The sequence below is a fragment of the Talpa europaea genome (assembly GCF_964194135.1).
Source record: "Talpa europaea genome assembly, chromosome: 9".
Lineage (NCBI taxonomy): Eukaryota > Metazoa > Chordata > Mammalia > Eulipotyphla > Talpidae > Talpa > Talpa europaea.
The window spans coordinates 41,800,769-41,824,676 of record NC_140076.1 but is presented as its reverse complement, the minus strand read 5'-3'; the positions used below and the strand labels follow the sequence as shown (position 1 = coordinate 41,824,676).

At 37.7% G+C, this 23,908-nt stretch overlaps 1 protein-coding gene across 1 annotated transcript in view; it reads left to right on the top strand.

Moving 5' to 3' along the window:
• The window catches only part of DNAI3 (dynein axonemal intermediate chain 3), a gene marked incomplete at both ends in the record, with an annotated part of 62,504 nt that overhangs the window by 16,970 nt on the left and 21,626 nt on the right, over positions 1–23,908 (top strand). The window contains 7 exons of the mRNA XM_084242331.1: positions 153–277; positions 2,912–3,001; positions 3,610–3,696; positions 4,505–4,633; positions 8,002–8,075; positions 15,759–15,903; positions 17,249–17,336. Of these exons, the coding sequence (XP_084098457.1) occupies positions 153–277; positions 2,912–3,001; positions 3,610–3,696; positions 4,505–4,633; positions 8,002–8,075; positions 15,759–15,903; positions 17,249–17,336 (738 nt within the window). The remainder of the gene's footprint in view (positions 1–152; positions 278–2,911; positions 3,002–3,609; positions 3,697–4,504; positions 4,634–8,001; positions 8,076–15,758; positions 15,904–17,248; positions 17,337–23,908) is intronic.

Sequence of the window (23,908 nt, the reverse complement as noted above, 5' to 3'; positions counted from 1 at the left end):
ACAAGAGTCCGAAGAGAACGCTTGGTCTTCCAGAGAATGTTTTTGCTCAAATTCATCAAAATAGAGTAGTGACAATGTAGAAGAGTAAAACCTAGAACACATCTCCATGTACAATTGCTGCAGATTTTAACAAGCACTTATGTTCCAATCAGGGTTAATAGCTGTGTCTGTGGCTGTGCGGCTCGCCTTTGAAGAGAGAGTTCACTTTTCTGGTAAACTATTGCTGCAGCCATCACTGATCCTTTTCTGGAGTTTCTCTGATCCCATACATCCTCAGGTACTTAGGGAGAGTTGCTCACCTAGTCTAAAATTTGAAATACTACTTTCACATGTGTGTTCAAATATACCAGATTTAATTGTCAAGTATTTTATAATCCCTTAGTGTTTTATAAACCCTTAGTGTTTAGAAAGTTAGGCTTGCTTCAATTCAAAATTTGCCATCATTCAATTTGAGCAAAACTAAAGTTTATACATAATTTATTGAACAAATCAGCATCTTTTTTTCAAAAAAAAAGATTACAAGAAGAGTGTTTAACCAATTTTAAAATAGAGGCTTTTTGTGAACTTTATTTAAATAATAACTGTTGAAATGCAAATAAATCTTAGCTTCCCAGGAATTTCCTCAATTCCAAGGATCACTAGTAGGTGATGCTCAAAAGTAGAGATGATCCTCAAGAAAGCAATGAGGGACTCTCTGGTGGCCTAGGGGTTAAGTCTCAGCACTGTCACCTCTATGGCCTGAGTTCTATCCTGGCCACAGAGCTAACCCACATAAGGCACAGCAGACCTCTCCTGACTCGGCCGCTGCTCCCCTCAGCAGTGTATTTCAGTAGATCTGCCTGTTCTGCTCCCCACTCTGTCTCTGGTGAATCCTCTCATCCCCTTGCAGCTCTGGCCTACACCCCAGTTCTTCTACACAAAGAAGAGGGGGAGGAGGAAGAGGGGGCGGGAAAAGGAAAGGGAGGGGGAGGGGAAAAATGCATGACGATGGAGTGGGGTGGGGCCAGTATGACCCTAGAGTATGCGCAGGCCATGGTGGGGACAGCTAGTCGTCACTTCTGAAGGCTGAGTTTGCTCCACAAAGCTTTACTTCCATTATCTGCTCAAGAAGAATTCTGCTCATGAGAAGTGCCAGATTGCCTTAAATTAAATTTTTTTCCAAATATACTAATATTTTGATTCCATAAAGTAAGTAAGGCTTCCCTTAGTAAGCCCTAGTCTCCCCATCAACCTTCTTCCCTAATTCATCTGAATTAAGGCAGTTTAATTCTAAGTACTTTCATTATTATAGATCCAGAGATCAAAATGACATATCTTGCTTTTTCTTGTTACCTACTTACCATAAATGTGGTGACATTCTCTTACTGGAGTTCTCTAACATTTTCTAGTTTGTAGAACAACTTCTGCTCCACACCATGGAAGTGTGGCTGAACTTCCCAGCAGAGGAAGAGGAAAGAAACTCTCCATCTAAGAATAACTTTGAAAGCATTAGCAAATTATTATTTTTTAAGATTTATTTTTATTTATTTATGCATACAAGAACTGGAGTGTAGGCCAGAGGTGTGGGAGGCGGTGAGAAGATACACCAGAGACAGAGTGCGGAGCAGAGCAGGTGGATCTACTAAAATACACTGAGGGGAGCAGCAGACAAGACAGGAGAGATCCGCTGACACATGTGGGTCAGCTCCCTGGTTGGAGATCAAACTCAGGCCGCAGTGGCTGGCAATAGACTGATAGTGCTGAGAATTTAACCCCTGTGCCTCCAGGGAGGCCCTTAGCAAATTAGTTTTTTTTTTTTTTTTAATTTTTTATTTTATTTTTTTAAGATTTATTTATTTATTTATACAAGCACTGGGTACAGTCAGAAGTGCGGGAGAGTGAGAGAATTCACCAGAGCCAGAGCAGGGAACAGAGCAGGCAGAAGGACCGAAGTACACTGCTGAGGGGAGCAGCGGGCGGCAGGAGAGGTCTGCGCACCATGTGGGACACTCCTCCGGTGGCCAGGCAGCAGCCGGAGATCGAACCGGCGCTGCAGAGGCTGCGGGCAGCTTCGCAACCCAGCGCTCAACCGCTGCGCCACCGGGGAGGCCCAGCAAATTAGTTTTTAAAGAAATAATGCAAATGTATGTGTCTTTGGTCTAGTCAAAACTATAGGAAATTATTAAAAGATTTTATTTTCAAAAGGTGAGATGTCTCTAGAATCCAGAGTACTAAATCACCAAGGTCATTTACTCCAAAATCAGTGTGAACCCTTTGGCTCAGTGTTGTCAGTCCAACACAACAGCCTCTGGGCCTACATCTTGGTCATTAGGTTTTTGTCCATTATGTTTAACAAACAATAACCCTGCAAGTGTTTTTGTCTGAGAGTAACAGCAGCTCAGGTGCTAACCTGGGTTAACATACCTGTTCCTTCACACTCACGTTGGCACATTCCTTGCAGGGCTTCTTCCAAGCACTCACATTTGCTTCCAATTGTCACTGGTAAGACCTTCATTTTCCCTCATTAATGAATTTTAATTCTAGTTGCCAGGCTAGGTATACAGCAGGGAATAAAATGGACAAACATCTTGTCCTCACAGATTGCGTTCCACACTTTCAGAAACATTAAACTCATAGATTCTTTGCTCATAAAAAAAAAAATTATAACATGCCCTAGCAATGACCCATGGAGTGTAGGGAGGGGAGACATGGGTCCCCTGAGAACATACCTGCTTTCATATGCATGGCCGAGGTTCACAATTAAATTCAGCAAAAGCAGTTTTCAGTCCAGAGGTAGAATCCAGGAATGCACTCTGTGTACATATAAGATTAGGTAGTAATAAAATTAAGAGTTTGGACTGTTTCCATACTGCTTTCTAGCCATGATCTTAAGTTTTCTCACTCTCTCTTGTATTTGTGGGTCTTTTTAAAGTTAATGCTGGAAAGCCCAGATGACATCTTCTGCTTCCAATTCTGTCCAAGCAACCCTAATATCATTGCTGGAGGCTGCATAAATGGACAGGTACTATGGATTTTATTAATTTAGACAACATTCTGTAACACATTTGATTAGCAGGAATTTTCTTTTAACTTAAGGCTTGAACTCAGCAGAAGGAAGGCATGCAAATTGTACCAGTCACCATGCTAGGAATTGGGGTATTAAGATATATCAGACATGATGTCAGGGCTCAAGTTAAGTTATGGGTCTGAGGCAGCTGTTTCCATAATCATGCACATTCCCAAAAACAGAGGAAGAACTATTACCCAAAGCAGAAGAATTTACATGTTTATCTTAGATTTTTAAAAAAAAAAATCACTGCATTGGCGAACGCAAGCACAAAAATCAAAGCACTGAAAACAATTTTATAGAAAAGAAATCATTCTTTTTTATCTTAGGTTTAACAGTTGCTGATTTATTTAAGATGTAGGCCAAATTTTATTATGCTTGGATGTGACTGCTATATCAGGGTACATACTAAGAGGTTTAAAAAAAATCTTTAAGATCCTGCTGGCTGTAGACTTCATACTTATGTTATTGAAAGTTGACCTTTTCTCTTGAAAAAAATAAAATAAAGATCCAAATAGCTCTTTCCTGAAAATACACCTTAATGGCATTTATTTCTGTTTTAGATCGTTTTATGGGATATAACCGCACATGCCGAGCGCATAGATAACAGTAAGACCGGCAGTGGTAGAAGTAAAAAGGCCACCCTCAAGGTTAGCATTGTGGAACTTTTCACTTACAAGTTTCATTTACAAGATAAAATCCATTGAGGATTTTATTCAAAAGTGCATGACAGGTTTACCAAGCTAGAGACTCGATAGGGGAAGAAAAGTCTTATTTCCCTAGCCCACCCAGCTGCTTTTGGGGTGTTCCGAATCACATCTCTGCAGGCCCTTGATTAAAAACACCACAAAACAAGTGGCACTGTCCTTTCCAGAAACGAGTTCTTTTTTATTGATACTGTTGTCAAGTAAAATAAAAGGACCGCGTGAGTTGCCTAAAGTGACCTGTGAGTTGGGGCCTATGCCTTCAGCTCAAGCAAGCAGTGCTTGTCTTGTGGATGAAATGCAAGGTCCACAATCCTTTCAGATAAAAATATGCTGATTTTATGAAGCCATGGAGTCTGCTTAGGGGATTTAGCTCCCAACTCGGTCCTTACACACCATATTGTACATCTCTTTCACCCCCAGTTCTTTGACCATAACATCCACAGGTCTCTTAACAAGAAATAAAAGCTGTGACCTTCTGTGCTTACAGAGAAATAATCCTTCAAAAATGGGATCTCACTGATTAGTTAGGGAAGTGGGTCAAATATTCTTATTAAGCTTAGAGAAAAAAACTTAGGATACACTGAAGGGGAAAGTGGATAATCTTATTACCTAAATATATAATATGTTGAAATACTATGTTTTTTCCTTTGAACTGATGTTTCTTATTAATTTAAATTGGAATGCGGAAAGCATGAGTTCATTTATCAACATTCTGAAATTAGCAGGTAACGTTCTTTAAACATTTTTCCAGCCTATGTTTCTCCTTGAACCAGACAGTAATAAAGAAGTAGAGTACATCAGACACTGCGCAGTCTCCTCAATAGAAAACGGACATAAGAAAGCAATTACAGATATACACTGGCTGCCTGAAACATTTGAGGTGAGTTTTAGTGGCTTCAGATTGTTCTCCTGCTGAACTTTTCAGAATGTTTCATTCAAAGAGAATGTTTCGAGGCAACAGTTTATTTACATTTAAATTGTAAAGTAACCAGGAATGAGGCATCAAACCCTTGTGTCACTATTATCGGACCAAGTCTGATCTAGGGAAGAGAATAAGGCCAAGATTTCAGCTTCAGTGGTTTATTGATATAATACAATAGTGGAAAAGAAGAAGGCTTGATAAGTAAAAATGGAGTGCAAATATTATACACCTGTAAGCTTTCTGGGTTTAAATCTATGATTTCAGCTATTTGGAGCATACTTGCAACTCTGAAGCTCTGTGACAGACAGTAATCTGCAATTTGTTGAGGTAGTCTTGAACTGAGGGTGTCTGAGCCTGGTAGGCGAAAACAGGTACCATGAGTGAATAGTGGAGTTCGATTTTATAGCTCTGTACTTGACTGACAGAGTCTGGTATTTGAAATTTGGGACTGGTAAATCTCCAAATGTTTCATTCAGGGCATTAAAGGCTTACTTTAATTAGGCATTAAAAGGCTCAATTGCAGAATTAACAGGTGAGATTATCAAAGAATATGAAGCTATTAAAATAAAAAGTTGTCAGAATATTAGAGTTATGAAAGTTAACTAAACCTACTAAGTATTCAAATGGATTATGCAAAGCAATAATATTTTCAAACATTATTACAGACCAAAATCTATAGCCCAGATGCAGTTTGTTTTCTATAAATATTTAACATATGGTAATGAAGTTACAACACAGGAGAAGGAACTCGTTTCAACACACAGTATATACACAAATTTATGCAGATGATTATAAATTTAAATAAAGATAACCAATCACAGGAAAAGCACAACAAATTGGAATATAATGTCATATTTCTGGAATGGGGATCATTTTCTAAGCTAATTAATGTTGAAAAAAAATATATGTTAATTTCTAAATGAAAAGCAAAGAGCAAATAACAAAATGAAAGAAAACATTGCCTCAAATGTAGTAAATACAAATTTTTCGTTAAATAAGCAAAAGACAATTATACTGAAAAATAACTAGTAGATAAACATGAAAATCATTTGCCCTTTTCAACATCAAAGAAATAATAATACAACAGTAGTGTATTATTTGGGTCCTACTTAATTTTTAAATGAAAATTTCAAATCATACCTTGTGTTAAAAAGGGTGAAATGATGAAATCAGTATACATTGCTATTCCAACAAAAATCCTTTGTGAGGTAATTAGTCAATATGATTCTTAAATCATCCAAATGTTCAAGCTCTTGGCCAGTAATTCAAATTTTGGGGTGTCATACTAAGAAACAACCCAATTTGTGTCCTAAGATTAAATTACATGTACACCTTAATAAATCATGTCAAAGTGTATCCATGAAATATGATTGGAAAAGATTTCTAAGGTAGAATAATTTATTGCATTTTAAAGCTTTTCATTTCCCGGGGCCTCCCTGGTGTTGCAGGGGTTAAAGACAGCTCTGTCAAGCTGTCGCCAGCCACTGCAGCACAAGTTCGATCCCCGAGTTCGATCCCCAGCCGGCCAGGGAGCAACACCCATGGCATAGCAGACTTCTACTGATGGAACCACTGCTCCCAATATCTCCTGTTCGTCTCTTTCTGGTGAATCCTCTCTCTCTCTTTCTCTCTCTCTCTCTCTCTCTCTCTCTCTCTCTTTCTCTCTCACACACACACACACACACACACACACATACACACACACACACACACACACACACACACACCCCTTGTACCTCTGGCTTGCACCCCAGTTTTGTATCCATAAATAAATCTTTAAAACAAAAAATGTTTAAACAAAGCCTTCCATTTCCCAAAATACTGTATTATTATTAAGTTCTTAAAAATCATTAAAACATAAAACCCCAGAGCAAGCACATCTCTGGGGTCTCACCTCATTCAGTGGGAAGCCTCATTAGAGGAAGGGGCAAAGTAAGTTCGGGGTGGGGGGGCGCTGATCAGACCCCAGGAGAAGCTGCAGCCTTTGCCTGAACATGAGCTGGTTCAGGCTGCAGCCCTGGCCTAGATTTGCAGGGTCCCAGCTCCTCTGCTGCCTGCAGGGTCTCTCCTGCCGCTCCCACTATCACTCTTGTGTTTTACTATTTTGCTCTTGAGTTCCACGAGGGTAGGGAATTGGGGAAAGACAGGTCCCCATTGATCCCAGAGTGGCACCTTCACAACTTGCCACAAAGTCTTTCACCTCATTTCCCAAGAAACCTTGCATTTTGGACCTTAGAGAACCCTAAGGAGTCATTAACCCTCCCTCGAATCCTCCGGGGCTACCAGAGTTGGGTCTAATTACTGAAGGAATTCAGGCTCCACAGCATTTACCGCACGCTGTTGGGATCTAATTTAATTAACAATCTCTTTTTTAATGATGCTAACTGCTTAACCACCTCATAAAATCTCCTTTATTCAGGCTTACAATCAACAGTGAAAAACAGAATCTACATTCCTAATAATAACAGATAATGAAAATACAATATATTAATACGTTTAATGTCATAAGTATGCTCTAAAATTATTGGAATGATTTATGAGTATATAGGTAAATGTTCAAATCAACTAAAAAAGCTCTGGATAGAAGTATATATGCATACTAATTAAAACTATATTAAAGTGTTTCTGTAAAAAAAAAAAGACTGGAAAAGGGGCCTCTCCAGTGGCGCAGCGGTTGAGCGCTGGGTTGCAAAGCTGCCAGCAGTCTCTTTAGTGCCGGTTCAATCCCTGGCTACTCCCTGGCCACCGGAGGTGGGTCCCACATGGCGTGCAGACCTCTCCTGCCGCCTGCTGCTCCCCTCAGCAGTGTACTTCGGTCCTTCTGCCTGCTCTGCTCCCTGCTATGGTGAATTCTGTGAATTCTCTCACCCTCCCATGCTTCTGACTGTACCCAGTGCTTGTATGTATAAATAAATAAATATACACCATGGAATATTACTCAGCATTCAAAAAAGATAAACACATGCAATTTGCAGCAACATGGATGGCGCTGGAAGGGATCATGCTCCGCGAAATAAGCCAGAAAGAAAAAGAAAAATACCGGATGGTCTCACTCATAGCAGGAATCTAGAAAACTTAAATAAAGGACCAGGAAAATGAATATCTATAAGAAAGTGAAAATCAAAATCAATAAACAACTATGAAAAAAAAAAAAGACTGGAAAAGAATAGATGTCTTCGATCTCATTTTAAAACTATCAAATTTCTTTGATAATGTTATGCTCTTTTAATAAAATCTAAAGCAAGGAAAATATTAAAAATGTAAAAAAAATTAAGAGGTCATTACTGCTCTAGGGACACAACTAACTTCTTGTGTTTGAAAAATAGATAAACAGATTGGGTTCTGTCTTTGAAAATCGAAGTGGGATAGCCTGCCAACTTGTCACGTGTTCAGCTGATTGGTATGTCTTATTTTAAACAATATCTACTATGTTTTCACACACTGTGTATATTTTCTTAGATGTTTCTTCTGTTCCTTAAATAATCTTTATTGTAGTAACTAGGGGTACCTCGCAGGTGACCCTCTCCCCTGTGGGAGTTGTATACTTCTCTCTCTAAACTTGTGACTGCTCCCACCAAAAAAAAAAAAAAAAAACCAACAAAAAACCCAACTGTAGGGTAAGGAAAAATGTCAGGCTTTTCTGCTCTCCCGCCATCAGGATAGATGATGGATCCTTGCGGTCCTGAATGCATGCCTGATGGCGGGCACCTGGAATAGGGTGTGGGCATAGGTAGATGGGATTCACCTGGGCTAAGACTGGGCTTTTAAGGGCGGCATCACGGGGCCACCAGCAGAAGCGGAAAGAGAAGCTGAGAGAGAAGCAAGAGAAGCAGAAGCTGAGAGAAGGCCGGAGAGCCCAGATAGAGTGAAGACTTGCTAGGGGCTGGGAGGCCTGCCATCCTCCCGGCCCCCCAGCACCCCTGCCTGCTGTGTATCGGGTAAATCCCAATAAAAAGACCTGCAAAAAGCCACTAAGGACTCTGACTCCTCCTTTACCCGGTCTGCTAGATCCTAGAAAACCTGCACCGTGTCCCTTCCTGACCTTACACCAACTTTATTGTAGTATAAAATTAATATAATCTTTCCCATCTTGCAAGATGATGGGTGAAAAAGCTAAGAAGGTGGCTACTAAAGAGAGGACACTGCAGCCAAGCAGGCTGATGCTGGTGGCGAGGTTCAGAAGGCCAAGGCCAATCCCCCCAAGAATGGGGAAGCCCCACTGCAGTGGAAACCCTGCCCTACTCAGATGAATTGGCAGATTCTCCCAATCTGCTGTGTGTTCCGGAAAGGTTCTGTAAGAGAAGTATTGAGCGGCTAAATCCAGGTTTGTAAAGAAAAAGATGGAGAAGATTCTTGCTACTGTCATAAAACCATTTGGGGAAATGACTAGAATCTGTCTGCCTGAAAATGTACTTGAAAAGCTATTGAGTCTCGGCAAAAACCCTCCAGTCAGCACTCGGGAAAACTGCAAGCCTGCATCACTCCTGGGACCAATCTGATCATCCTTCAGGGCACCAGAGAGGCAAGAGGGTGGTTTTCTGGAAGCAACTGAGCAGTGTTTTGCTACTTGTGATTGGACCTCTGTCCCTCAATCGAGTTCCCCAGCTTAGGACACACCATAAATAGGTCATCGCCACCTCCACCAAAACTGATTATCAGTGATGTGAAAATCCCAAAAGAACTTTACTGACCTTATTTCAAGAAGCAGCAGCTGAGTAAGCCCTGGCGCCAGAAAAGTGAGATCTTCTACACAGAAAAGGAGAAACACGAGCTTACAGAGCCGCACAAGGTCGATCAGCTGTTGGCTCCCAAAATCTGCCAAAAATCAAAGCTGTTGGTCAGCTAAGGGCTACTCTCACAAATGAATTTACCCTCACAAACAGTGTTCTAAAATTCTTGTGAAGAATATAATTAAATCATGAAAATAATCCTCATTTAACTCAAGGATAGGATCCTTCACAAACTCTTCCACAAAATTGAGAAGGAAGGGACAATACCAAACACGTTCTATGAAGCCAACATTACATTAATACCAAAACCGAACAAGGACAACACAAAAAAGGAAAACTACAGGCCAATCTCCCTAATGAACACTGATGCAAAAATCCTCAATAAAATTTTAGCCATCAGAATCCAACAATGTATCCATAAGATAATTCACCACGACCAAGTAGGATTCATTCCAGGGGCACAAGGATGGTTTAACATCCGAAAATCAATCAACGTTATCCAACACATCAACAAAAAGAAATATAAAAACCATATGATAATATCAATAGATGCTGAGAAAGCTTTCGACAAAGTGCAACACCCATTCATGATAAAAGCCCTTGAAATTCTTGGGATACAAGGAACATACCTCAACATCATAAAGGCCATCTATGACAAGCCAACAGCCAGTATCATTCTCAATGGTGAAAAGCTGAAAGCAATTCCATTAAGATCTGGAACAAGACAAGGATGTCCACTCTCACCACTGCTTTTCAATATAATACTGGAAGTCCTAGCCAGGGCAATAAGACAAGAGAAAGACATCCAAGGAATCCAAATAGGAAAAGAAGAAGTCAAACTATCACTATTTGCAGACGATATGATATTATACATAGAGAACCCCAAAAACTCCACAGAAAAGCTAATTCAACTCATCAATCAGTTCAGTAAAGTGGCAGGATACAAAATCAACACGCAGAAGTCAGTAGCCTTCCTATACACAAACAATAAATCTGAAGAAGAAGAAATCAAAAAAACCATCCCTTTTGTTATTGAAACAAAAAAAATCAAATATTTGGGAATAAATCTAACAAAAGAGGTAAAGGACCTATACAAAGAAAACTATAAAACACTGTTAAAAGAAATAGAAGAAGACACAAAGAAATGGAGAGACATCCCCTGCTCGTGGATTGGAAGAATAAACATTATTAAAATGGCCATCCTTCCAAAAGCAATATACAGATTCAATGCTATTCCAATCAAAATTTCAATGTCATTCTTCAAAGAAATAGAACAATTATTGATGAAATTCATATGGAATCACAAAAAACCCCGAATAGCCAAAGCTCTCCTGAAAAAAAAAGAAGGGAATGGAGGCATTACACTCCAAGACTTCAAAGTATACTACAAAGCCATAATCATCAAAACTGCATGGTATTGGAACAAGAACAGACATACAGACCAATGGAATCGAATAGAAAATCCAGAAATAAACCCACAGATTTATGGTCAACTAATCTTTGACAAAGGAGCAAAGACTATGCATTGGAGCAAAGAAAGTTTGTTCAATAAATGGTGCTGAGAAAACTGGGTCGCTACATGCAAAAGAATGAAGCTTGACCACTACCTCACACCATACACAAAAATCAACTCAAAATGGATTAAAGAACTAGACATAAGACCTGAAACCATAAAATATATAGAAGGAAATATAGGCGAAACACTACGTGATTTGCACATCAAAGACATCTTTACAAACACATCACCCAAAGCAGTGATAGTGAAGGCAAAGATAAACAGCTGGGACTACATCAAATTAAAGAGCTTCTGCACAGCAAAAGAGACAATAACAAAAACAAAGAGAAACCCCACCAACTGGGAGAACATTTTTGCACCCAACACTCATGATAAAGGACTGATCACAAAAATCTGCAAAGAGCTGATGAGACTCAACAACAACAAAGAAAATAATCCAGTCAAAAAATGGGCAGAAGAGCTAAAAAGAAACTTCTCTGAAGAGGAAATGCAAATGGCCAACAGGCATATGAAAAAATGTTCAACATCACTTGCCATCAGGGAAATGCAAATCAAAACTACCATGAGATACCATCTTACACCAGTGAGAATGGCACATATTAAAAAAACTAGCAACAACAAATGCTGGCGAGGGTGTGGAGAAAAAGGAACTCTCCTGCATTGCTGGTGGGAGTGCAAACTGGTCCAACCACTGTGGAAAGCTGTGTGGAGATTTCTGGACCTACTAAACATAGAGCTTCCATATGATCCAGCAATTCCACTGCTAGGTATTTACCCAAAGGACACAGAAACATCAATTCCAAAGAACACCTGCACCCCTATGTTTATAGCAGCACTGTTTACAATAGCTAAGCTTTGGAAACAACCCAAATGCCCAAAAATAGATGACTGGATCAAGAAGATGTGGTACATATACACCATGGAATATTACTCAGCATTCAAAAAAGATAAACACATGCAATTTGCAGCAACATGGATGGCGCTGGAAGGGATCATGCTCAGCGAAATAAGCCAAAAAGAAAAAGAAAAATACCGGATGGTCTCACTCATAGCAGGAATCTAGAAAACTTAAATAAGGGACCAGGAAAATGAATAACTATAAGAAAGAGAAAATCAAAATCAACAAAAAACTATGAACCAGAGACACTTTTAGGGGGGCGGGGGCGGGAGGGGAGGGATTGGGGTCAGAATGGGGGGGCTGCAATTGTATGGGGAATATAACAATAAAATTTAAAAAAAAAAATAACTCAAGGATAGGATTTATACATTTTGTTGGTTTTTAAAAAAATATTTTATAGCTATAAATATTGTAAAAAGAATGAACTAGATTTCATACTTGATAATGTTATGTAACATTGTCCATAGTTATTCTGCTTATTCATATTCTCATTTTTGTAAATTTGCAGTATATATTAATTAACATTCAATTTTATCTCAACTACAGGCTTATGACATAATTGGGAAAGCTTTTTTAAAATGGAAGTTTTACATTTTTATTGCATATTTATAAAAAAGTTTTGATAAACAATTTGGTAACTATGTTGAATAATGTTCATTTAAGTAAATTTGTATCTCCCTATTTATACAACAAATAAATCATAATGAAGTAAGCGATTTGAAGAGTAATAGTATATATCTAGCATCCCAGTACTGCCAAAATATTACCATCTAAACAGCTTTGACCCAATAGAAACAGGAAGACATGGTTAATCCTGTGGACATGTATTGGGTAAAATTCTGTGGTTGCAAGCAATAGAAATTGACCATGGTTAGATTAAGGAAACAACATAAATCTATTAGAAAAAAAAAAATCATTGGGAGCTTATGCCTGTATTCTACTAGGTGCTTTAATAAGTTGACTACTTTGATGTTGGCAACAACCTTGAAAAATACAGAGAGAGGAAATAGAGGCTCTGAAGGAAAACATGTTATCGATCTATAACTCACTATATATGTGTTTGTTATATATGCATGGACATATATAAATAAAACAATATTCTATACCATATTCTATAACTAGTAAGTAATGGCATTGCTGAATCAAAGGGATTGCTGACTCAGGTCTCAGAAAGAGCCCCATGAATTTGACACTCAAAACATCACATGTTCCTACCTCAACATCATTAAACCATATATGACAGGCCAACAGCTAGTATCATTCTCAATGGTGAAAAGTTGAAAGCATTTCCATTAAGATCTAGAACAAGACAAGGATGTCCACTCTCACCACTGCTTTTCAATATAATACTGGAAGTCCTACCCAGAGCAATAAGACAAGAAAAAGACAAGGAATCCAAATAGGAAAAGAAGAAGTCAAACTATCGCTATTAGCAGATGATATGATAATATATATAGAGAACCCCAAAAACTCCACAGAAAAACTAATTCAACTCATCAATCAGTTCAGTAAAGTGGCATGATACAAAATCAACACGCAAAAGTCAGTAGCCTTCCTATACACAAACAATAAATCTGAAGAAGAAGAAATAAAAAAATCCCTTTTATTATCGAAACAAAAAAAAATCAAATACTTGGGAATAAATCTAACAAAAGAGGTAAAGGACATATACAAAGAAAACTATAAAACACTGTTAAAAAAAATAGAAGAAGACACAAAGAAATGGAAAGACATCCCCTGCTCATGGATTGGAAGAATAAACATTATTAAAATGTCCATCCTACCAAAAACAATATACAGATTCAATGCTATTCCAATAAAAATTTCAATGTCATTCTTCAAAGAAATAGAACAATTATTGATGAAATTCATATGGAATCACCAAAATCCCTGAATAGCCAAAGCTCTCCTGAAAAAAAAAAAAAAAGAAGAGAATGGAGGCATCACACTCCCAGACTTCAAACAATACTACAAAGCCATAATAATCAAAACAGCATGGTATTGGAACAAGAACAGACACACAGACCAATGGAATCTAATAGAAAATCCAGAAATAAACCCACAGATTTATGGTCAACTAATCTTTGACAAAGGAGCAAAGACTATGCATTGGAGCAAAGAAAGTTTGTTCAATAAATGGAAATGGTGCTAGGAAAACTGGGTTGCTACATGCAAAAGAATGAAGCTTGACCACTACCTCACACCATACACAAAAATCAACTCAAAATGGATTAAAGAACTAGACATAAGACCTGAAACCATAAAATATATAGAAGGAAATATAGGCGAAACACTACGTGATTTGCACATCAAAGACATCTTTACAGACACATCACCCAAAGCAGTGATAGTGAAGGCAAAGATAAACAGCTGGGACTACATCAAATTAAAGAGCTTCTGCACAGCAAAAGAGACAGTAACAAAAACAAAGAGAAACCCCACCAACTGGGAGAACATTTTTGCACATAACACTCATGATAAAGGACTGATCACAAAAATCTGCAAAGAGCTGATGAGATTCAACACAAACAAAATAATCCAGTCAAAAAATGGGCAGAAGAGCTAAAAAGAAACTTCTCTGAAGAGGAAATGCAAATGGCCAACAGGCATATGAAAAAATGTTCAACATCACTTGTCATCAGGGAAATGCAAATCAAAACTACCATGAGATACCATCTTACACCAGTGAGAATGGCACATATTAAAAAAACTAGCAACAACAAATGTTGGCGAGGTTGTGGAGAAAAAGGAACTCTCCTGCACTGTTGGTGGGAGTGCAAACTGGTCCAACCACTATGGAGAGCTGTGTGGAGATTTCTGGACCTACTAAACATAGAGCTTCCATATGATCCAGCAATTCCACTGCTAGGTATTTACCCAAAGGACACAGAAACATCAATTCCAAAGAGCACCTGCACCCCTATGTTTATAGCAGCACTGTTTACAATAGCTAAGCTTTGGAAACAACCCAAATGCCCCAAAATAGATGACTGGATCAAGAAGATGTGGTACATATACACCATGGAATATTACTCAGCATTCAAAAAAGATAAACACATGCAATTTGCAGCAACATGGATGGCGTTGGAAGGGATCATGCTCAGCAAAATAAGCCAGAAAGAAAAAGAAAAATACCGGATGGTCTCACTCATAGCAGGAATCTAGAAAACTTAAATAAGGGACCAGGAAAATGAATAACTATAAGAAAGTGAAAATCAAAATCAACAAAAAACTATGAACCAGAGACACTCTATGGGGGGTGGGGGGTGAGGGGCGGGGAGGGGAGGGATTGGGGTCAAAATAAGGGGGTTGCAATTGTATGGGGAATATAAAAATAAAATTTATTAAAAAAAACAAAAAAAATCACATGTTCCATATTGAAGACACAGTCCCTTGATTGTTGTTTATAATGATGGCCATTGAGTTTGGAAATATTTTGGAATATTCTGGATATATTTCCATCCAATGTTGATAAGTTCCCAAAAAAAGTTTATTCATTTAGAAAAATTAAATTATAGAGAAAACTCAGCAAATCTAACCTCTATACTCCAGCCATAATATGATCTTATAGAATGAGAATAAATGAAGATCCATTAGTAAAGAATGTATGTGATTTATAGGGAAAGGTTAACTGAAGTTGTCTTTAACAAAACTGCTTCACATATGATGTAATTTAAAGCTATAAATAAAATTCAAGAAGAGCTATGTAATTTTGAAAAACAGTTTTAAACCAGCTACAAAATATATTTAAAACAATTTAAAATGTCATATGTGATCTGTGATTTACTTCGAGATTTGCACTTTGATGACACAAAACCATTTAATATTTTTATTACCTTTCATCATTTATTCATTTTAAGATGAATGCATGATTAACATTACTGCAATAATTTATATACTGGTTCTTAATTTTCAAAAATGTTGAACTTTTTTTTAAAGCACAATATGTTTTTGGGATATCAGAACACAAAAAGTTTCAACCCCCCAAACAACAGAGAAAAAGAAAGAAGAGGTTATTGAAATTCCTTTTGATGTACCCTCTACATTTTTACATCTAGATCTCTCCTGGAAACCTCTCAGTAAGGTAAATAACAGGGAGTTTTTTTAATCCATCCTGTTTGCTTACATACACTGTATAACTTATATACATAAACATAGGTACTAATACATACTTTAAAAGTTTTTTAATTCAGATGAACACGGAAATTCACAATTCATGTATTCATTCAACCTATAAGTGCTTTGAGAGTTATTATGATGCTTGCCGGCCTATATCAAACCAGAAATTACAATTACTGTGACCTTGGAATTAATATTTGCTCCTGTAGGAGCAAGTCAAAACACACAAATAATTTGTATTATGAATACTCAATTGTACATCAGTTGCTTATAAATTATAGGATCTCAAGTTGGGGGGGTTACCTAATTTTAGGTCTTCTATTGTAATCAAAATTTTGCATATTTTGCATAGCAATAGTAGGAAAGAGCAACATAACATCTATGAACAAACAAAACTGAAAAGTAATTAAATGAGAGATTATTTCTACTTATTGATGAATGGCGAAGCTCGAAGAAAAGCAACTTTAAGAAAGATATGGCTATGAATGGGATGGGCGTGAAAATTTGAGTGAACTTGTGATGTTGATTACTTTTTCTTCAGACTGTCTAATTCCAAACTTAATACTTTACTTTGATTGATAATTATAACTAAAGTTATCCTATTGTGTATTTGCTTCTAATGGAAGAGAGAGCACAGGGAAGTGATAATATTCCTGAGGTAACTGGAACTAGAAATTATAAATTAGAATGAGAGAATTAGAAATCTTCTGGGGTAAGATTTACTGAGAGGCAAGTAGGTTAAAAAACAAACAAAAACTCACTTGAGATTAACTGAAACTAGAGTGGATGAATATCCTGATGGAGAAAATGGGGCAGAAACTTTGAGGGGAAAATGTCAGTTGTGACCATCTCCCCTTCTGGGGAAGACCCATGACTACTTCTGGAATTTAGGGGCACCTGGGTCCCCAAGGGGCCAAGTATGTGCCAGGGAGATGCAAGATTCCTGCATAATGTTCTGGAGCTCCATTTAGCTGAAATATTTAAGGAGTAGGGGAAAGAACCATTACTTTATATGAAAACTAGCAAGGGTGTATTATGGAATAGAACACAAAACATTTTCAAAATTAAACAGCACGTGAGATTTTGGGATTTGAAAACAAGTGCTCAGACAAGCTCCCTTCAGCAGCACAGTTTTAGAAACTGTGGTTTATGCTTTCCATGGGGAAAAGAAACTAGAAATCTAAGGAAGGAGGAGGAAGTGGGACATGGCAATCTGGGGGCAGAAGCAGAAGGAAAAAAGCAAGAATAAATCATCCATTGATAAATTAAGGATATATGGAAATAACCTTTCTTATATATTCTCCCAAAAGATAAAACTGTCTAAAGGTGACACAAGTTTAGATCACTGCCCAACCAAGATAAGCCTGGGAGAAGACCATCACTTGTATAAAACACAAGGTAATGACTTCTGATTATTAACAAAGGTATTTAAAGTTTCCTCCTTTATACACACTATATGTTTATCATATCATTCCTGCTTTCACTATATGTTAATCCTATTTTAGGCTTTATGTTTTATTTGGTAGGAGTCAGTGGGCTATTTTTGGGTCTAGAAAAGCTCAATTTTGGATCTTCTTCAGAGACACTGCTGGCTAGTCACTTACTCTGGTCAGACTTGGACCTTTTAACTGGAGTACACTCTTTTTTTTTTTAAAGATTTATTCATTTATGCACACAAGAACTGGGGTACAGGTCAGAGGTGTGGTGGTAAGAGGCTTCACCAGAGACAGAGTGGGGAGCAGAACAGGTGGATCTGTTGAAATACACTGCTGAGGGGAGCAGCGGGGAAGAGAGGAGAGGTCTGCTTCATCATATATGGGTTAGCTCCCTGGCAATGTATCAAACTTGTGCTGCAGAAGCTGTGGATAGCTTCATAGCACTGAACTTAACCCCTTGCACCACCACGGAGGCCCTAGAATACACTTTCACACTTCTTGACCACATTTTTTTCTGTTGACCAATACTGGTCTTCCTTTGACTGTGAATCACAAGTTCACCCTATTCTACAGCACATGCTCTTGAGAGCCAATCTCCGCTTCAGTGTCTGGTGCTCTGCTGCCATCTAGTGGCCATAAGTGAGGCACCCTTTGCCTGCCATGTTAGATCCGTAAAGGTGCCCTTCTAAAGTGGTCAATTTAAGAATTTCTATATTTATTCGAATGAAGAAGTCTTTGCTCTAAATGTTTTTGGAATTACCTTCAGAGCCTGTTCTGTAGTCTTCTAACCAATGTGGCATAGCGGTCAAAGGTGTGGATTCTGGAATTGGTGATCTGGGTTCAAATCCTGATGTCAAAATTGATATGACCAGGTTGGATAACTTTGTTTCTATGCCTTACTTCTTTTTAACCCTTTGAAAAGAGAGAGAAATAAGGGAAATAAATAATAAAGGTAGCTATCTCATGGAGTCCTGTGAAGATAAAATGAGTTAATGCATGCAAAACTCTAAGAATAACGCATCATCAACTCACAATAAATGTTAGCCACCATGTATGTGAGCTTGGGCAAGTTAGACTCTCTGAACTTCAGTTTACTCATCCTCAGAAAAGGATTAGTGCTTAGCTATCTTAGGAGTTATTGTGGGGACTGAATGAAATGTTCGTGTAGGCTGCCTTTTTTAATGCCTGACATGTTGTAAGACATTCAATAAATGTAGCTGCTATTATTGTTACTCCTGGTAGTGGAAAAACCCATGACCTGTGAGGATGATGTTGAAAGTAGTAAACATTCAAAGTTATTCCAGTTATGTCTGAATAAAAACAGTTGCTGGTAGTATTTTCTCTGGCCACATCTTCCTTCACTCTACCACTTTAAACGCTGTTGACCAGGCCTCTTTTCTTGAATCTCCCACCTTCCTTGGCTTTTGTGATTTTCTGCTTCTTCAGTTTTTCTCCTGTTTTCTTTCCTGGCTCCATTTCACCTTGCTGCCCTCTCAGCATGAATGTGCCTCAGACTTCAACAGTGTGTTTTCCTAGTCATGTACATCATATACATCACATATGCTCCCTTTCATAACACAATCTACTCTCTTATCTCCGCTGAGACTCCTCCATCTCTCATTGCTTCTTAATGTCTCTTGGGTTGGATGGAACCCAACCTACTCCACCCATGTCCTGTGAATAAAACAGACCTAACCTGAGTCATCCCTGACTCTCTCCTCAGGCCTCAAATACAGTCTCTCACGCAGGATAATTAAGTCAATCTTTATTAGGCATCTCACATTGTCTCTTCCTTCACATTCCAGAGGACTCCAACCTTTTCCATCGTGTACCCTCTCAGGAAACATTTTTTAATACATTTTCCCATTGAATGTGCATTTACTTACACATTATAGACATGTCCCACTCCAATATACTCATGTATATTATTAAAAAAGTGGAAAATGACCACTGAAATAAGAATTTAAGATAAATATTTTAGTAATTTTAATTTCATATACTAAATGATTGCAAAATGTCTTTGTGTTCTTGTTAACTGTATTATGAATAACATAATAAGGACAGGATGATTGAATGTAGCTGGTTATTTCTTGAAATGTTGATAAACAGTTTGTAATAAAGCTATTTTTTTTAGATAATAAATTTTATTGTTATATTCCCCATACAATTGCAGACCCCCATTCTGACCCCAATCCCTCCCCTCCCGCCCCCGCCCCCCTAAAAGTGTCTCTGGTTCATAGTTTTTTGTTGATTTTGATTTTTACTTTCTTATAGTTATTCATTTTCCTGGTCCCTTATTTAAGTTTTCTAGATTCCTGCTATGAGTGAGACCATCCGGTATTTTTCTTTTTCTTTTTGGCTTATTTCACTGAGCATGATCCCTTCCAGTGCCATCCATGTTGCTGCAAATTGCATGTGTTTATCTTTTTTGAATGCTGAGTAATATTCCATGGTGTATATGTACCACATCTTCTTGATCCAGTCATCTATTTTTGGGCATTTGGGTTGTTTCCAAAGCTTAGCTATTGTAAACAGTGCTGCTATAAACATAGGGGTGCAGGTGTTCTTTGGAATTGATGTTTCTGTGTCCTTTGGGTAAATACCTAGGAGTGGAATTGCTGGATCATATGGAAGCTCTATGTTTAGTAGGTCCAGAAATCTCCACACAGCTCTCCATAGTGGTTGGACCAGTTTGCACTCCCACCAACAGTGCAGGAGAGTTCCTTTTTCTCCACACCCTCGCCAACATTTGTTGTTGCTAGTTTTTTTAATATGTGCCATTCTCACTGGTAGGTAAGATGGTATCTCATGGTAGTTTTGATTTGCATTTCCCTGATGACAAGTGATGTTGAACATTTTTTCATATGCCTGTTGGCCATTTGCATTTCCTCTTCAGAGAAGTTTCTTTTTAGCTCTTCTGCCCATTTTTGACTGGATTATTTTCTTTGTTGTTGTTGAGTCTCATCAGCTCTTTGCAGATTTTTGTGATCAGTCCTTTATCATTAGTGTTGTGTGCAAAAATGTTCTCCCAGTTGGTGGGGTTTCTCTTTGTTTTTGTTATTGTCTCTTTTGCTGTGCAGAAGCTCTTTAATTTGATGTAGTCCCAGCTGTTTATCTTTGCCTTCACTATCACTGCTTTGGGTAATGTGTCTGTAAAGATGTCTTTGATGTGCAAATCACGTAGTGTTTCGCCTATATTTCCTTCTATATATTTTATGGTTTCAGGTCTTATGTCTAGTTCTTTAATCCATTTTGAGTTGATTTTTGTGTATGGTGTGAGGTAGTGGTCAAGCTTCATTCTTTTGCATGTAGAGACCCAATTTTCCCAGCACCATTTATTGAACAAACTTTCTTTGCTCCAATGCATAGTCTTTGCTCCTTTGTCAAAGATTAGTTGACCATAAACCTGTGGGTTTATTTCTGGATTTTCTATTCGATTCCATTGGTCTGTGTGTCTGTTCTTGTTCCAATACCATGCAGTTTTGATGATTATGGCTTTGTAGTATAGTTTGAAGTCTGGGAGTGTGATGCCTCCATTCCCTTCTTTTTTTTTTCAGGAGAGCTTTGGCTATTCGGGGTTTTTTGTGATTCCATATGAATTTCATCAATAATTGTTCTATTTCTTTGAAGAATGACATTGAAATTTTGATTGGAATAGCATTGAATCTGTATATTGCTTTTGGAAGGATGGCCATTTTAATAATGTTTATTCTTCCAATCCATGAGCAGGGGATGTTTTTCCATTTCTTTGTGTCTTCTTCTATTTCTTTTAACAGTGTTTTATAGTTTTCTTTGTATAGGTCCTTTACCTCTTTTGTTAGATTTATTCCCAAATATTTGATTTTTTTTTGTTTCAATAACAAAAGGGATGGTTTTTTTGATTTCTTCTTCTTCAGATTTATTGTTTGTGTATAGGAAGGCTACTGACTTCTGCGTGTTGATTTTGTATCCTGCCACTTTACTGAACTGATTGATGAGTTGAATTAGTTTTTCTGTGGAGTTTTTGGGGTTCTCTATGTATAATATCATATCGTCTGCAAATAGTGATAGTTTGACTTCTTCTTTTCCTATTTGGATTCCTTGGATGTCTTTCTCTTGTCTTATTGCCCTGGCTAGGACTTCCAGTATTATATTGAAAAGCAGTGGTGAGAGTGGACATCCTTGTCTTGTTCCAGATCTTAATGGAATTGCTTTCAGCTTTTCACCATTGAGAATGATACTAGCTGTTGGCTTGTCATAGATGGCCTTTATGATGTTGAGGTATGTTCCTTGTATCCCAAGAATTTCAAGGGCTTTTATCATGAATGGGTGTTGCACTTTGTCGAAAGCTTTCTCAGCATCTATTGATATTATCATATGGTTTTTATATTTCTTTTTGTTGATGTGTTGGATAACGTTGATTGATTTTTGGATGTTGAACCATCCTTGTGTCCCTGGAATGAATCCTACTTGGTCGTGGTGAATTATCTTATGGATACATTGTTGGATTCTGATAGCTAAAATTTTATTGAGGATTTTTGCATCAGTGTTCATTAGGGAGATTGGCCTGTAGTTTTCCTTTTTTGTGTTGTCCTTGTTCGGTTTTGGTATTAGTGTAATGTTGGCTTCATAGAACGTGTTTGGTATTGTGCCTTCCTTCTCAATTTTTTGGAAGAGTTTGTGAAGGATAGGCACTAATTCATCTCTGAATGTTTGGTAGAATTCATTTGTAAATCCATCAGGTCCTGGGCTTTTGTTTTTGGGGAGGTTTTTGATTACCATTTCAATTTCGCTAATTGTAATTGGTCTGTTTAGGTGTTCTATTTCTTCTTTATCTAGCTTTGGGTGATTGTAGAGTTGTAGGAATTTGTCCATCTCCTCTAGATTGTTAAACTTGTTTCCATATAACTGTTCATAGTAGTTACTGATTATTCTTTTGATTTCTGCTGTGTCCGTTGTGATTTCTCCTCTTTCATTGATGATCCTGTTTATTTGTGCTTTCTCCCTTTTTTCCTTTGTGAGCCTGGCTAGGGGTTTGTCTATTTTATTGATTTTTTCAAAGAACCAGCTCTTGGTTTCATTGATCTTTTGGATTGTTTTTTTAGTTTCAATTTCATTTATTTCTGCTTTGGTTTTTATTATTTCTTTTCTTCTACTGGTTTTGGGGTTTTTTTGTTGTTCTTTTTCTAGATCTTTGAGCTTCGAGATTAGGTTGTTTCTTTGAGTTCTTTCTTGTTTCTTGATGTGAGCTTCTATTGCTATATATTTTCCTCTTATTACTGCTTTTGCTGCATCCCATACATTTAGGATATTGGTGTCCTCCTTGTCGTTCAATTCAAAAAATTTTTTAATTTCTTCTTTGATTTCCTCATTAGTCCAGTGGTCTTCCAGTAGTGTGGTTTTTAATCTCCACGAGGTAGGAAAGTTCCTTGCCTTCTTTTTATGGTTTATTTCTAGTTTGATGCCTTCATGGTCAGAAAAGATGGTTGATATGATTTTAATCTTGGTGTATCTGTTGATGTTTGTCTTGTGCCCCAGTATGTGATCGATCCTGGAGAATGATCCATGTGCGCTTGAGAAAAATGTGTACTCCGTTTTTTGGGGGGTTTAGTGTTCTATAGATGTCTGTTAAGCCCAATTGCTCTAGGTCCTTATTTAGAGCTTTGGTTTCTTTACTTATTTTTTGTCTTGTTGATCTATCCATTGTTGATAGTGGTGTGTTGAAGTCTCCCACTACGTATGTGTTTTCTCTGATGTCTGTTTTCAGAGAGGACAACAGTTGTCTGATATATTTTGGTGCTCCTTCGTTTGGTGAGTATATGTTAATGAGTGTTATTTCTTCTTGAAGTATTGTCCCCTTGATCATAATGTAGTGACCATTGGGGTCTCTTTTTATCTTTTTGAGTTTGAAATCTGTTTTATCTGATATAAGTATAGCTGTTCCTGCTTTCTTTTTTGGTCCATTTGCTTGTAGGATTGTTTTCCATCCTTTAACTTTGAGCCTATTTTTATCTTTTGTAGCTAAATGTGTTTCCTGGAGACAGCAAAAGGTTGGGTTTTGTTTCTTAATCCAGGCTGCAACTCTATGTCTTTTTATTGAAGAGTTTAGTCCATTTACATTTAGAGTTAATATTGATATGTTAGCATCTGTATTTGCCATTGTGATTGTCTTTCCTTTGATTTTATTTATTTATTCTTTTAATAACTTTTTTTTTTTTTTGGCCTTCTTTCATTGTTATTCATCCCTCTGAGGTTCTGGCTTTAGGACTCCTTGTAGTATTTTTTGGAGTGGGGGTTTAGTTGTAATGAAATTCCAGAGTTTCTGTTTGTCTGGGAAGGTCCATATTCTTTCTTCAAAGAGGAAGGAGAGCTTTGCGGGATAGAGTATTCTTGGTTGGCATCTGTTTTCTTGGAGTCTGTTGACTATGTCCCTCCACTCTCTCCTTGCCCGTAGTGTTTCTTCGGAGAAGTCTGATGTCAGCCTGATTGGCTTTCCTTTGAATGTTATCTGTTTCTTCCCTCTTGCCAGCTTCATTATTTTTTCCTTGTCCTGGA